Source organism: Leptonychotes weddellii, chromosome 10, assembly GCF_054177405.1.
Source record: "Leptonychotes weddellii isolate Sample4059 chromosome 10, ASM5417740v2, whole genome shotgun sequence".
Taxonomy (NCBI): domain Eukaryota; kingdom Metazoa; phylum Chordata; class Mammalia; order Carnivora; family Phocidae; genus Leptonychotes; species Leptonychotes weddellii.
The window spans coordinates 102,529,582-102,545,738 of record NC_138378.1 but is presented as its reverse complement, the minus strand read 5'-3'; the positions used below and the strand labels follow the sequence as shown (position 1 = coordinate 102,545,738).

Sequence of the window (16,157 nt, the reverse complement as noted above, 5' to 3'; positions counted from 1 at the left end):
ATCCCTCCTAGGCTTGAAGGGGAGTAGTTATAGGACCTCGGAAACACAGAGGGCTGCCTGTCGGGAGCCATGACCTTGACCTTTGTGTGACAAGCCGTGACCTTCAGGTGAGGGGTGCAGCCAGCCCAGCAGGACTGCACAGGGGAATAGAATCCTGGCCTCTCTCCTCTGTCTTCCACTGGCCAAACCCAAGGGAGCCAGAAGGCAGGGGGCCTGTTAATGTAGCCTGGAGAGGTGGGCACAGAGCAGAGTGAAGGGGAGGGAGAGAGGCTGGGTTGTGGGGGGAGTGGGAAATAGCCTGCACTCAGACTCCTACTGGAAGGAGCAGGGAGCTTCTCCAGGAGAGGATGCTTGAGTTCTGTATCAGTTTCCTAGGCCTGCTGTAAAATGTACCACACACTGGGTGGCTTAGGACCACAGAAATTTATTGGCTTATAGTGCTGAAGCCCACAAGTCCAAAGTTAACCCTGTTGGCAGGGCCACGCTCCCTCTGAATGTGCTAGGGAAGGATGATCCAGGCCTTGCTCCCAGCTTTGGTAGCTTGGCTGTGGCAGCCTAACTCCAATCTTCCCACAGCATTCTCCATGTGTGTGCGTGTGCGCTCACATGTTCAAATTTTCTCTGTTTAGATGAAACCAGAGAGGGAAACAAACCATAAGAGACTCTTTTTTAAAAAATTTTATTTATTTATTTGAGACAGAATGAGAGAGAGAGAGAGAGCTCATGAGAGGGGGGAGGGTCGAGAGAGAAGCAGGCTCCCTGCTGAGCAGGGAGCCCGATGCGGGACTCGATCCCGGGACTCCAGGATCATGACCTGAGCCGAAGGCAGTCGCTTAACCGACTGAGCCACCCAGGCGCCCCACCATAAGAGACTCTTAATCATAGGAAACAAACTGAGGGTTGCTGGACGGGAGAGGGGTAGGGGGATGGGCTAACTGGATGATGGGCATTGAGGAGGGTATGTGATGTAATGAGCACTGGGTGTTATATAAGAGTGATGAATCACTGAACCCTACCTCTGAAACTAATAATACACTATATGTTAATTAAATTTAAATAAAAAAAATTTCCCCTTTTGATAAGGGCACCAGTCATATTGGATTAGGGGCCCACCCGACTCCAGCAGGACCTCCTCTTAACGGAGCCAGTTACATCTGCAAGAACTTATTTCCAAATAAGGTCCCATTCTGGGTTATTGGGACCTGAAATTTCAACATATGAATTTTTAGGAAACACAATTCAGCCCCTAACAAACTGTGTCTTGAAAGATGTGTGGGGATTCACCAGGCACGCAAGCATGGGTGTGTGAATGTGTGTGTGTGCGTGCATGTGCACGTGTGTATATGTGCATGTGTATGTGTGTATGAGTGTGTACATGCACGCGTGTGTGTACATGTACGTGTGTGGGGGCGTTGCGTGCACGTGTGTATATGCACGTGTGTATGAGTGCATGTGTGTCTATGTAAGTGTGTATGTGTGGGTGCATGCGTGTGTGGGCATGTGGGCTCATGCATGTGTGTGGTGCTATGCAGGGGGAGCTATTAGGCAGACACCCAGGGGCCTGAGAGCCACATGTTTGGGGTCTGTCAGGTGGCTTGGATGACGTTGAACCTGGTCTCTTCTCCCTCACTGCCTTCGCCTGTGCCCCGCAGGCTGCCATCCCCAGGAATTCCTCTGCCTGTGCCCTGGGCACCCTTCTGTCAGGGGCTGATCCAGGCTTTGCAGGGCTTGAAGCTTAAACAACGTGGGGGCTTCTTTAAGAAAGAAGACAAAATTTGATCTGAAAATATTTAGGATGACAAAAGAAATCACAACAAATTGGTGAGGCAGGAGATTCAAGTCCCCCCCTTCTGGGATCTCTTCAGATGAGTGACCAGAAAGCTTCCAGATGGCAGCCTGCCCCTAGGCTCCCTGCTCTCTCCTATCCGGGCAACTCTCCCGGCTCCTGGGGCCCTGGGCTGGAGTTCAGCAGCTTCAGCTTCCGGGGCTTCCACCCCTGCTGGCACCTGGCCAGCTCTTTAGCCTTCAGGCTTCAGGCTGATACCACACTTCATGGCCCCAAGCTCACTCTGGTCATGTGGTCCCCAGCAGGGAGCATGTGACTCACCGAATGCCTGCCCTACCCCGCCCAGCAGAGCTCCGAGTGCTTTCCGAGGGTCAAACACCCGGGGAGGTGGGGAGAGCTGAGCTTCTCCCTGCTTGGCACGTGGGGGAACCAGGCCTCCAACAGCTTGTGTCTCGCCCGAGGTCATGCAGTGGCTGGGATCAGATCCATTCTGCCCCCAGAGCCCCGCCTCTCAAGGGCTGCACAAAATGTCCCTGCCTTATTGTAGGTAATGCAGGAATGCACAGGGAGTTTGGGGGGGTCTCTCTCCATTACTCGGCTCCTAAGGGCAAACGGTCGTCTTTCCTGTGTTTCTAGCATCTGGCAGAGACTGTGGCGCAGGAGGCCCTGTGGAGATGCATTACGCTCCACCGTCCAGCAGGGTCAGGGCGTGAACAGGGGGGCACAGGGAGAGATGGGGCTGAAGGAGGACAGGCGGGGGGCCGGGCTGGAGGGACTTGTCGGATGTGGTGCCAAGTGTGGCCTTTACCCGAAGACACTGGGAGCCACGAGGGGTGTCCGGCTGGGGAGCGATCATCGGGTCTGTATTTTCGAAGCTCTGACTCGGGCTGTGATGGAAGATTGGGGTTGGTGGGCGGTGCACGCATGCCCTCTCCCAGCAGAGCTCAGGGACATGAAGGCTGGCCTCATCCTGTCCCCGCGCTGTCTGGCGTTGCCACTGATGATTCACTCTCACTGATAAGCTTTGAGACTTGGGCAAGGGCTGACCTTGCTGGGCCTCAGTTTCCCCATTTGTAACCTCAGGTTTCTTCGTGCCGACCTCGCAGGGGGAGGCCAGTGCAAAACGCATGGAAGCCTCTTCCTGCTCCTAGCTGCCACTGGTCCTGGTTTGGAGGAAGTGCCTCCTTCCTGGGGCCTCTGTTAAAGGGAGCTCAGGAGCTCAGTTCACCTTGCTGGCTTGCCACCTGAGGAGCGATGGAGGGTGGCAGCCTCCCTGTGGAGCCCAGGGGGCTTGTGGGGTTCTGGCCCTGGGGCCGGTGCCTGCCATGGAGGGGATCTTCTCAGTGCTTATGGGCTGGCCCTCCTGGTCCCCTCGTGGAGCGTGGTTCCTGCTCCTTCCACAGGAGAGGCTCCACGGGACTGTTCTCAGTGGTGTCTCAGAGAAGAGGAGAGAACCCAGGAAGGTGCTAGAAAGGCCCAGAGAAGGTTCAGTCAGTAAGTCCTGGGCACGTGTGATTCAGTCAGCCAGGCCTCCTGGATGTGTGGCCAGCCTCCCACCAGCTTTCCCTGCTCTGTATTATGTATGCCTGCCTGTTTCCCTGTAACCAGCTTGGGGCATCTGCCTAGAAAACTTCGTAATGTCTTTGGGTGAATGGCTCTTTGCAAGGCTGTGTAAAATCAGTGAGGCCCCTGGCTCCCACTGCCCCCACCTTGTGCCCCTTGGATGGCGAGGGTTAGAAGGAGGTGGCGTGAGGATTGGGAGCAGTTATCACAATGTCAGCCTGGTGTTTCTGCCAAGGGCCTGGGCTCAGCGAGGAAGCACATATGGGCTATTAGTGTTCACATTTTCCAAAAGCTGGGATGGTGAAATCGGGCTGGGGAGGAGGCCCCAGGCTTCTCGCTATGCATGTGTTTCTGCTGGGGATGTATACTACCAGAGATGCGGGGCCTAATGACAGGCTGGATGTAATCACAAGCCCGTTACCTGCCCTATTTAATCCTTACGGCTACCCTATCAAGTCAGTGTTGTTATCCCCATTTTATAGATGAAGAAACAAAAGTTGGGAAAGGTTAAGGACTGGCCAGAGGTCACAGCTGGAAGAAGCTCAATCAGGATTCAAAGCCAGCTCTGCCTAGTGCCAAGGCCTGGGTGCTCACACTCCCTGCCCCTCTGCATCTAGAAACAGCTGGAGAGCTGAAGCAGAATTGGGCTCACAGGCCCCTACAGCAAAGCCAGGGGTTCACGGCCAACGGCATCCCTGCCCCAAGCCCACTACGCACTCCCTTGCTGTGGGCACCACGCAGTGGGGCCCAGCTGGCTCTCACCGGCAGCCCCACGGGACCGGTTGGCCACTTGGGAGTGCCCCGCGCCTGGCGGGGCCCCAGAGGAAGTGAGGCCAAGGGGAAATGTCTCCTGGCTCCCTCTGTCCCTCCTGCAGGAGCGATGGGCTCCTTCCGAGCAGTGGTTGCTATGCAGCCTTGTTTATGCAAGGAGAGCCTGGCAGAGGCCAGCAGCACACTCGCAGCAGGGCCAGGGGCCTGTTCAGCAGCCTGGGGCTGGTCAGGCCCGGGGCCGCCTCGTCCTTGCCCATCCGGGCCCATGGGCCGCATGGTCCGCAGAGAGACACCGGAGCCTGGATTCCTCCAGTGACAGGGGTTGGCCTCTGGACAGAGAGGTGAGGGGGATGCGCAGGGGGGGAGGGAATGGGAGGAGGGCCAGCCTGCCTGGAGTCCTCGGAGGGGTATGGACAGCTGATCTGAAGCAAGGACAAAGGGCTCCGAGGGATGGAGGCAGGGGGACTGTGGGGCGGTCTCTTCCTCTCTCTGGAGCCTGCTGCTCTCTGAGCCTGCGAGCTGAGGAGGGGGGGCTGCCCTCTCCTCCTGGCCATGGCCTCCGGCAGAGCTCCCTGTTTGGGGCTAAGCTCCAGTCCCTGGGGGTGCCGAGGGATGAGGAAGGCTCTGTGTTAGGGGCGCTGGGGCGCAGGCCTTGGACAGGCTGGAAGAAGCAGGATTCAAAGGCCGCTCTGCCTGCTGCAAGGCCTGGGTGCTCCCACCCCCTGCACTCCTGCGTCTGGGTTTGAATTCAGGCTCCACCTCTTACTGGCTGTGTGGACTTAGTCTCTTTTCATTCTGAGCCTCAGTTTCCTTGCCTGTGAAGTGGGGGTTAAGTGACGTTTCCCTTGGGGCTGCTCGTGAAGGGTGGAGATGGTAAGGAGAGAGAGGAGTGTGTTGGTCCCTGAGCTCAACGAAAGTTACTTTTGGTGGTGCCATTATTATTATAGCGGAGATGATCATGTTCCTTTCCAGAGCAGATTTTGACCTCCTGAGACAAGGGTTTTGTGAACCACCTCTCCAGGACAAGGGCTCACATTGGTTGGGGACCTCGAAGGGCTGATGTTTCCTCCAGAGTCCTGGAAGGGACTGTAGGGCCTGTGCTGGGTGGAGGCATCGCTGCGGAGAGTCCTGGAGCACAGTGGTGCCCAGCCCCACCCAGGCGGGCCGTGCAGGGGGGTAGCCGGGCAGGTCCTTTCTAACCCCAGGCTGGCCAGCACAGCCCCTGCAGCCTTGGCCTAGCGGGCTTGAAGGAAAGGGAATGTTGTGGGAGCAAGTGATGGGGAGGTGTCAGGCTGAGCTCAGGAGGGACCTACTTCAAGGTCACCCATTGCCCCCAGCGCCACCTCAAAGGAACCTGACTCAGCTCACCGGCATGATTAGAAGTTTATTACTTGTTTTATACTCAACCTCTTGCCGACAGAAAGATGTATAAAACTTGCCACCTGTTCAAAGTAGAATTTTAAAGTCAATGTGTAGCCCCCACTGCCCGGGGCAGGAAAGAGATGCCCTCTAGGGCAGCCCCCAGGTGCCTCCCTCACCTGACCCTTCCTGTCACAGCCGCCTCCCTGCCCCCCAGGGCTGACCACACTCCTCATTTCCCCTGGCTTTTCCGTAAAGTCTTACCATCTTTGTGTGCATGTCTAAGCTGTTGAATTTTGTCTTTGAAATTCATACAAACAGAATGGCGGCCTTTGGAGTCTTCTGTGCCTAGCTTCTCTCAGTAAACATTGCACTGCTGAGTCACCCATGGTGCTGGGTGCAGTGGTGTTGAGTGGTTTTGTTCATTTTCATTGCTGTGGAGTATTCCGTGGCATGAATACCCATAACTTTTTCTCCAGATTCCTGTTGGGCATTGGGATTATTTCCGGATTTGGACCATTGCCAACAGAGCTGCTGTGAACATTCTTGTACTTCTGTCTTGGTTCACAGCATGCAAGGTTTTCTCGAGGGTAGACGCCTAGGAGCGGTCTTGCTGGGCATAGGGCTTGCATGTCTTTAACTTTAGTAGATGAGCCAGACCACTTTCCCCTGTGGCCGTGCCCACGTTCCCCTCGCCAGCCCTGCGTCGGAGGCCCGGCTGCTCTGCGTCTCACCAACACTTGGTGTCGTCCAGAGTCCTCATTTTTGGCAATCTTTGCAGACTGGCAACAGCGACAGCGGTCTGACTAATTTGCATTTCCCTGATCAGCAGGGGGTCAGGGTCTGTCTTGCCTTTCTTCCTCCTGGCTTTCCTCCTTCTTGGGGAGGCCCCTTTTCCCCCTGGTCTCCCTGCTCAGCCCCCTCATCATGCTGTTTTCCGACCTCCATTTTCCTCTCTGCCCTCCAGGCCTCTCTGTCCCTAGGCCCCATTCTCTTTCTTAGGGGACAGTCACTCATCTATGTTATTCCTTTTCCATCGATCTTGGAGCAGCAGTCCCGGGCTCCCATCTGGAGGTCTGAGATTTCCACTGGGTCTATGCTTCAGAACCTCTGGATTTTGGCCCTCCTTGCATCCCTTCCTGGGCCTTGGCTTTCCCTTCAATAAAATAAGGACAGAAGAAATGGCCCTCCACAGAAGTCCTTCTGTTTTCCAGGCAAAACCTGGCATATGTCCTGGAGAGGCACATGGAAGATTCTAGCTTTTGGTCAGGCAGGGTCAGCTTTCTCCTGGAGCCATTGGGAAAGGACAGAGCTGGTGGTCTGAAGCCTGCTGAGCTTCTTACAGGGAGACCTTTGTCAAGAGCCATTTCCTGGAACGGGACAGGCGTGTAGATGCTAGGCATGGCCAGCACAAGTTTGCTGAGATGCTGATTGGAAGAGGTGTTTCTTTCTTCTCAGCCCCTCTGGTCCTCTCACACCTGTAAAGTGCTCACAGAGTACAGTTTGATGACCAGAGCTCCAGCTCCTGGGCAGGGGTCCCCAAGCAGGGAAACCATGCAGAAAACCTTCCTGGGGCAGTAGACCGGGCCTCTCTGTGTGTCAGACTCCAGGACTAGGATCAAGCTCTTGGACAACTCAGCCCTTGATGGTGTAAATGTCAGGGTGGATGCAGCAGAAGACTTCCAAGGGCCGTCCAGTGGCTGTGCGATTTCAGGCAGGATTGACACAATGGCGCACCAGGAAACATGGTCCCCGGGAACGCACTGTCATGGCTTTGACCAGGCCCTGCAGTCTGAGGCACTGCCATGCCCACTGCTGAGGTGCCCATTTGGGGGAGGCCTGGGTAGGAGGCGGGGAGGAGGGAGCTGAGGACCCTGCCAGCCGGTGGCCAGGGGTATGGCCCGCACGGTACGCTTTGGCTCTTGAAGGCCCTGGGTATGTCCTGTAGCCTCTCCAGGCCCCACATTAACCCCTCAGTTACCAGCCAGAAGACTAGCTAACCTTCAGGGTCTCTTACAGCTGAAAAGTCAGAGACAGAGGAAGCAGTTGAAGGCTCCTCTTGTCCCCACCATGTGAAGCTTTGTTGAATTACTAGCACATGTTCTGATTTCTAATTTATATTTGCATCAAGATGATACACAAAAGCGGGGCAGGCTCAGAAGATTTTGAATTTTGGAAATTTATGGATATGTCACATACCCTTTTCAGTAGGGCCACCACTGCTCATCCAGTGCCTTGGTGTGAGTTAGAAAAAGACACCTCTTTATCAAGGCACTTTACTTCTATTCATCAGAGAAGGGCAATAAATGTGAAAATCTATAGTGTCTGCAGTGTGAATGATGTCTCTTTAATTATGATGCCTTGTGCAGTGCCCAACCTGAACAATCACACAAGGCGGCTGTGCTGGTCACTTACTGTCATTGTTTTCCAAACAGAGCTTAAATAAAACTTTTTCTCAACCAGAGGCCTTCCCATGTCTTCTAGACCAATGATTCTCATATCAGAATTCCTGGGAGGTGGGGGGCTGTTTTGAATGTCACAGTCCTAGACATAGAGGCAGCTCTCTCCTTCCTCCCTCAACACACACACACTGAACTATTGCAAATGGAAGGCCACCTTCCTCAGCTGTGATGGGAATAAAAATGGTCGAGAAGTTTTGCTTTGGGCTCTTGACCATGAGATCCACCCTGTCCCGGAAAGTCACTAAGATGCAGGTGCTAACTGCCTCCTTAACAGACTCTGTTCTGGTAAGAAGGGCTCTCTTGGAGCATTTCCCAGCAAGGTGATACTTGAGCTGCTCTTCTAAGGCTCCTGCCCCAGCCTGTCCGCTGCCTCCTGCTTGCCCTGGAAAACTTCCACAATGAAGGTCATCTGCCAGGTGGCACCTCATTCTGCCACCCAGCCTCAACCAGGCCTCTGGAGCTTCTTGCCCCAAAAGCTTTCAAAAAGGATATTTTTCCCTCTTCTCACACATCTTAACACATACACTAAGATCATTATTAAAGAATAATATTAATAGCCCCCATTTGTTGAATTCTTGCCTAGGGGCCAGATGATTTGAGATGCTTTTCGTATTTTATTGAATATGCTCAGTAACCTTGTGAGAAAGGCATTATTATTTCCCTTTTGCAGTTAAACGGAAGCTCAGGTTTAGCAACGTGTTGCGTGTGAAGTCTCGCAGCCGGTAGGCGGTGGAATTTAATGCAGGGCGGTTGTCCACTGTGCAGTACTGTGTTCTTCTGCTTCTAGCAGCAGAGAACGTCAGCCCCGATGCCTCCACTGGCCAGCTCGGTGGCCTCCATCCAGCTACTTAACCTCCCTGAGCCCCGGTCTTCTTAGGCATAAAACGAGGACAATAACATCTGCCTTGTTGCTCTATTTCAAAAGCTAAATGGCATGATGTGTGGCAGCTCCTAGTACCGTGCCTGGTGCAAAGCAGCATGGAACTAAGAAATGTTAGTTCCCATCCCTTGTTTCTTCTCAACAAGACTGTCTATAATTTCGACATTTGGGGTTATAATTTTGATTTCTTCATTCATGCGTGCTGCAAGCAGTCATGGAGCTCTTACTATGTGCCAGGTACTGTGTTTGGCACTTTGTATTTCTTTACAGTCCCATAGGCCTGCTAGCTGAAGCACATCCTGCTGTCTGGAGCACAGAAGGTTCCAGGAGCATTGACCCCACCTGATCCTATTGTGGCAGGGAGGTGGCATCTGCAGTCAGTGGGTGTAGCTCCAGAGCTGGTGAAGGGGCTCCGGAAGGGGGCACTTATGGTTGGGGGGGGGCATGTCATCTGTGAACTGTCTTCCTGCCGGCCCGCGTGCCAGTCCCTGCTGGAGCCAGGAGCCTGAGTAGGGGGCCTTGGGTGCCTCTTCTGGGGGGCCTGGTGGGTGTGGGGATCAGTCTCCTGGTTTTGGTGGAGATGGCTCCTGGGACTACCAGCCTCAGGAGTCAGATAATGTCATTTCCTCTCTTCAAAAGCTCTTTAGAGTTCCCTTCCCTCCCCACACCGGCTCTCCGCCTTCTCAGCCTCGGGTCCTTCTGCCAAACCCCAGCCTCACAGCCTGTTTGTTCCTCCATGCCTCTACTCAGACTGTTTTCTCAGCCTGTGAGGCCTTTCCTGTTTCCCTCGCCATCTAGACTCTGCTTCCTTCCAGCCCCAGAGAGGATGATGCTCTCCTGTGGCAGGTCTCCAGCTGCCTAGTCAGACAGCTCTGCGGGTCTCCCCTGTGCCCGTCTCCGCCCAGGACCCCCTGCGCTCTGCCTGGTGTCGCGGTGGGCGTTCACTTCACAGCACAGCATCCCAGGTGAGAACTGCAGGAGGGCCCGGCCTGGCCAGTTTGAGCCTCTGACTCTACGGACATGTCTGTCTCCTCCACATAAGGGGCACCCATGTCACCCGGTCTGTCTTATAGGGACGGAGGCCTGGCCCATCATAACTTTAAAGATGGCGTGTGGGCGGGCACAGGGAGAGGAAGAGTCTGCACCTGATCTTACTATCTACCCGCAAAGGTGCTGAATTCTTTTCGCACTTCACTTAATCCCGACCAAACCCTTGGATAGGACATTTTTTTCAGATGAAGAGACCAAAGCTCAGAGGAATTAGAGTTAATATGACTGGGGCAAGTGGGAAGGGTGCCCATCTGAGGCCTCTCTTCAGAGAGACAGTGTTTTGGTGGGGGACATTTTTGGGCTCAAAACCTAGGTTTGTTCACTCTGCCATCTTTGCCCCATTCCCCTTCTCTACCCATCTTGACATGGCACCACTGTTCCCACCCAGCACGTCTGAGGAGGCGCAAACTCTGACTTCTTGGAACCCATGTCCTCAGAGGCCTCTAAAAGGAGGAGTGGGTAGTGTCATGGCCCCATGAGGGATGCTACATGTGTGGCAGCCCCTGGGAGGGGGGGCAGGTGGGGCTGCATCTCGGGATCAGGGGCCCATCCCCTCCGGGACCTCTCTGTGGCCACAGGGGTGACTGGGATCTTGTCCCTGGGGCTGACGTTCTTTACTGGGCCAGTTCTAGCTTTATTTCCTTTCCACTTGAAACCTGAGTCCCTTCCGTCAACCTTTTTCATTCCCGTGATGCCAGTCGCCATGGAGCCTCTGTAGTCAGCTTTAGTGGAAGGACTGGACAGCGGTCAGTTACCTTGGGCCGCTCCACTCCTGAAGCTGGAAAACTGAGGCCAAGGGTGGAGGAGCCAGCTACCTTGGGCAGAGCCTCAGGGACTGAGGACAGAATCCTGGTCTCCAGAACCCACTGGCTATTAGCCCTTTAGGTCAGGGGTCGGCTGTTCCAATAGGGAACAGTCACTCCTCGGTGCCCAGGACAGAACAGTGCCAGGTGCAAATGGGGGCTCAGTGGATTGTGTCTTGGGGGTCAGGTGCTAAGTCTGGTTGATTCTAAACCCCAAAGTTCTATCCACATTGGGGCTGGAATTTCTGATCTTGGTTTTTAGAGTTTGTACATGGATTTTTAAGTTCCTACCAGGTCGTGGGCCTCCATGATTTCCCTGGGGAGGTGCCGCCCGTTGTTCTCACATAGGACGTAAGAAGTGGTTGTTTGTCCATTTGCAGCTGTGGCCACCTCCCCTTGGGCAAGTGCCTAGGAGGTCCTGCACACAGACCCTGAGGGCCTGCCTGAGGGGTCAAACGTGTTGACACAGTCAGGAGCAGGCCCAAGAGGGGGTCTGCCTGCTGGGTTGCCCTGGCAAGCTAAGAAAAAGAAACCAAACAGATCCCCGTGGCTTGCTCCCTAGAAGACTCTAATTCAGTAGGGGCCAGAGGTGGGGCCTTGGAATCTGTCATTTTTATCAGTTCCCAGGTGATTCTGATCAGCAGCCACAGTTGAGAACAAGGGCTGTAGCTAAGTATCACTTCTCCGCATATAATTCGCATAGAAAGCCGATGCTCTGGTTAGATATGGTAGCAGGAGTCTATGGGGCCTGCAGCTCTCACTATCTACGAAGCCTGGACTCTAGCTTGTTTGCTTTAATTCAGCTGTGGATGGTGTGTCCCTGCCTGGAACATTCCTGCTGGGCTTTGCTGGCAGCTGCCTTGCCAATCTCTTGAGTCTCTTTGCCAGCTCACTGGGATGAGGGGTGGGGTGTTGAGACCTGGGGAGTAGTCTTCCACCACCTTCCTCGGGAGAAGTACTGTGTTTCACCGACATTCCCTTGTGGCCAAATACTTATCCTAGTAGTCAGCACATAGGGAGTTGTGAGGAAAATTCTCCTCGGACAGAGAACCTGAGTGCTTGAGGACATAAGCAGAGAGACCGGGCAAAGGCTGGGCTGGAACCTCTGTTGGGGCTAGAGGTGTTGCTAGTTGCTGCTCTGCCTTCTGGGGCTGGGGTGGGGATGGTGGCAGGCTGGCTTCCAGACGGAAGGCAGGTTTTCTCAGTTTCTGAGTTGGGATTTGCTGCTCAGCAAAAGGAAGTTGGCACTGCATTTTGCCCTGTCCCCAGATGATATCTTAAGGGAGCTACTCCAGAGTAGAGATTGGGAGATGTGGCCTTTACCCCTGATTTTGTCACTGATTGGCTCTGGCCATCCACTTCCCATCTGTCGGGGTGAAAATGGGTCACCTTTGTCTCAACAAAGACTATAAAACCGTGTGAAGTTGTAAAGTCTGTGGTGAGACCCTTGTCACATGGAAAGAGAATGAAGTTAGGTCCCGAGCAAGAGCAGATGACTGACCCCAGAGGTTTAAGGGGGATCAAGAAGAGGCTTGACGTGATCAAGCAGTTGGCCACAGGACGATGAAATGACTCTCTGACAGGGTCAGCAGTGTATGGCTTGGTCGGCATGTGGGCCAAGAACTTCATGCAGATAGAGCCTGGCACAGCCGAGAGAAAACTAGAGAGCTGGTTTCTGGGGAGAGACCCTGCCACATACCCGAGTGATAAGCAGAGTCACAAAGCTCGACATTCGTCAGGAGCTTCCGGGGCAGCGGGCAGAGGAAATGGGATTTTGAAGAAAATAGAAACTAAAGGAGAAAGAAGGTGTCAGGCTCTGCCTTGATCAGTTCCACCTTCCCTGGAGACCCTAGGTGTCCTTGTCAAAGCCACAGGTGAAGCCAGCTTAGTGGGCTTGGTGACACTCTTCATCTATAGCTCTGCTCACAGGGGTACAGCCTTGACAGCTGCAAAACTTCGAGCGACTCGGAGAGGCAGGGTGTCAGAAAAGAGGTGTCCTTTGATCCAGCAGCAGATTTCCTCACTCCAAGAATACCTGGGCTCCTGAAGGCTTCCTGCAAAGTCATTTAAGAAGTGTTTGTTAGTTGTACTGACATTGCTCTGCCACTCCCTACCGTAGGATCCTGGATGTTATAGGCTGCCGCCTTCTGGATCCCCAAGGACTGTGCTCACGGCCCGGAAGTAGCTGCTGCCTCTGGACAACCTCCCAGGCCCCTTCTCCACCCAGGGCATGAGCACCCGTGATGCTATCCCCCCAGGTAAGGGGCTGCACTCAGCCTGGGAGATGGAGACAGGCAGGTGGCCATGCCTTCCCGCCCTGGCCCAGTTCCCTGCTGGCTGACGCTGGCTCTCCATGCTCAGCTTGCTCTCTGGCAGCTCCCGGGCCCAGGGAAAGGCTCAGAGTGTTCAAGAAAGTCGGCTGAGCTTTACCTCCATTCTCTGTGCCGGTGGGCCGGCTGAGGAGCTGGCCTGTTTTGTGGTCAGAGGACATGGGGCTTGGCCCTCAGGGACAGCTGGGTATCTCCGTCTCTTCAGTGGACAGACCAGGAGAAGGGGGGAACAGTGTGGCCAGCTCAGGGTCAGGAGATGGGCTTCCAGGCCTGATGCTCTTCCTCTGGGAGACAGCTGTGTGAACCTCCGTTTCCTCTGGAGAGTGAGGGGATCCACAGGTCCTGCCACAGATGGAAGGGGTGCTGAATGGCAGAGAGCTGCTTTTCCCTGGTGGGGTTGGAGCCAAGGCCCTGGGATGACAGAGTAGCTCAGGACACAGGTCATTACCTAGGGGCAGAGCACCCTGGGGCTTTGATATATTAATGTGAGGACAACTGCATAATTTAATGCCACATCAGATCCTGCTGGACATTAGATTCTAATAGGGAAGTGGGAAGTACTGAAAGCTTAAGAAAAACCTAGAAATCTAGAAATAGAATGAAGGTGTGACCATATGAACCCCTAATCCTGTCCAACTCCTTTGTTTTACTGATCTGGGGACCGAGACTCAGAGAGGCTAACTTATTTCCCCAAGGTCACACAGCTGACAGAAACAGGAGGAGAATAGACTCCTGACTCCTGGTCTGGAGGCCTTCCACCCTGGGAGTGGGTATGCTGGGTTGCCCCTTGGTGGAGCCTTCTCCAGGTGGTGGGTTAGGACCCCATGGATAGTCCTGAGGTGGCCTCGGATGGGGAGCCATGGGGGTGTCGGACCAACGATTCAGCTTGCTAACATTCAAGTGCCTCCTGAGCATGGATCCTGCAAAGACAAATAGGATAAGGTCCCTGTGCCAGGATGTGACAGGGCGGGTGGGGAGAGGCAAGGATTGGGGAGGGTAAGATGGGGTATGCCTGGGCTGCTGCAGGGGCACAGAGGAGAGGCAAGGCTTCTCAAAGTAGTGGGTGCTTAACCGAGGCTCCCTCTCTCCCCTCCCAGGGAGTCCTGACTCTCAGCTCAGGGCCCCTCCCCCTGGGCTCCCCGCCCTCTGGGCTCCTGGGCCCCACACTGTCACTGCTGGTTACTCATGGTCTCTCCCAGCAGCCTTCAGGTCTCACCAGGGACTGGGGGACAGAGTCCCTGACAGGCAGCATTTGTTAAATATCCACGGTAGGGATCAATCAAATCAATTTGCTGAGCCGGGGAGGTTTAGGAGAAGATGAAGGGTCAGTGTGGGACATGCTGATGAGGGGCTGGAGGACTCCCAGGAGAGGGTTGTTGGGCAGGTAATTGGATGCTCTGCTCTGCCACCATGGGGAGAGGTCAGGGCCAAAGCCACAGGTCAAGGGGTTACCGCATGAGGGTGATAATTACAGGCATGGCAGTGAGGAGTAGCCCATGAGATGTGCAGAGGACAGAGCCAGGGTGGGGGTGTGTGTGGAGGAGGGGAGCCCATGAAGGAGGCTAAGAAGGTGTGGAGTAGCTGGGTGTGGGTGGAGGGGCTGGAGCAAAGCCGGATGGAGAAGGCATGAGAGTGTGAGGAGAAGTGGGGGAGCCAGGCCGAGAGGACTGGGAAGAGGGGGGTGGTGGGATTTGGTGGGGATCATGGTACCCTGGCCTGCTGGGTGTGGGGTGGCGGGCCCCCCATCTGTGGGCCAGGCTCTGGTTTGGGGGTGGGCTACAGAGACCCCAAGGGTGAGAGTGCTGGGACAGCCTGTTCCCCAGTCCTGGTCTCAGTAGACTTCCCGTGCCTCTGTCCCCAGCCAAGGTTCTGGCTCCCATGGCCGTGTACTGTGGGAGTGTCCCTCGGACCAGTGCTGGGCCCCGCGCACTCCCGGGCGGAAGAAGTGACTCCAGGCTCCAGACTTACAGAGAAGGTGAGGTTGGTGGGACTTGGCCTCTTTCAGGCTACTCCCCTTACAGGCCTGTGGCCAGCACCCAGGTCAGCTTTCGCTGGGCCTGGTGCTGCCCAGGATCAGTGGCCTCTTCTGTGGGTCTTGTGGCTTAGGTCAAGACCCTCCAAAAAGGCTATGTGTGTGGCAGAGATTCTAAAAGCTGGTCTCTGTATTTGTTTTCCCTGGCCCTTCCATGGTCTAGGCTCCTTCAAGGCCCAGTTCAAGCATCACCACTTTATGAAGGCTTTCCAGATCCTTCTCTTCCTCCTCTATGTGCACAAAGCATTCTGTTGTTGTCTCTCCACTGTCTGGACTGCTTGGCACATAGGAGATGCTCTCTGACTGTTTACTGAATGAGTGGTTGGACAAGCTGGTGTCTGCATGGAAGCATGATTGGTTCTGAGTCACCTGAACTCTTCAATCTGCATTTGGTGTTGTCAGGTGTATTGAATGGATTGCTTGGGATCCTGGAGACTGCTGGATGGTGGTCCCTGGACAGAAGACCTTCCCTAAGTATTTATGGCCTCATGTCTGTGCTGTCACTGGGCTGCATATCGACTCCCCTTTCCTTCCCTTGAGTAGCTCATGACACATCTTGTTAAGGTTAGGCTTCCCAGATACTGTTGAATGAATGAATTGACCCAAGGAGCGATGGTAACATCGAATGATCGGGATTCATGGGGCAAAGCCGGACTGTTCTAAGGAAGCAGCCCCGAAGAGTTCACTGGTGCCTGGTGCCACCATGGGTTCTGTGTGCCTAGCCACTCTTGCCTCTGTCTCCCTCAGCCTCCCTCCAGCCAACTCCGAGTGTCCTGCTTGAGAAGCCGCTGCAGCTCTTGAGTGGACATGGGCACCCCAGCGGCCTCAAGTTGGATGCCCCCCTGAAGGGCTGGCAGGCCAGGAATGGCCACCCTGGGAGCCTTGCGGCCCTGTCTCTGGGGTCCAAACCCCTGGCACCCTTCTCCTCTCTGGAGTCTGAGGCCAACAGTGTGGCCCGGGACACCACCCAGATCAAGGACAAGCTCAAGAAAAGGAGGCTCTCGGAGGGCTTGGCAGCATCCTCCCGAGGTGAGCGCTGGGCCCTGCCCACCTGCCTCCCACCCACCCTGAGGCCAGGGACTTAGGCTACCTGGCTGTGAGGATCAGTAGGTGTCCGGCTG

At 54.8% G+C, this 16,157-nt stretch overlaps 1 protein-coding gene across 2 annotated transcripts in view; it reads left to right on the top strand.

Moving 5' to 3' along the window:
• Window positions 1-9,392: 9,392 nt before the first annotated feature.
• TOGARAM2 (TOG array regulator of axonemal microtubules 2) overlaps window positions 9,393-16,157 on the top strand; it is a 43,406-nt gene continuing 36,641 nt past the window's right edge. For both annotated transcript variants that reach the window (XM_081796982.1, XM_081796983.1), the window contains exons 1-4: window positions 9,393-9,786; window positions 12,794-12,932; window positions 14,866-14,979; window positions 15,784-16,065. In XM_081796982.1, the coding sequence (XP_081653108.1) occupies window positions 12,905-12,932; window positions 14,866-14,979; window positions 15,784-16,065 (424 nt within the window). In that variant the 5' untranslated portion in view covers window positions 9,393-9,786; window positions 12,794-12,904. The remainder of the gene's footprint in view (window positions 9,787-12,793; window positions 12,933-14,865; window positions 14,980-15,783; window positions 16,066-16,157) is intronic.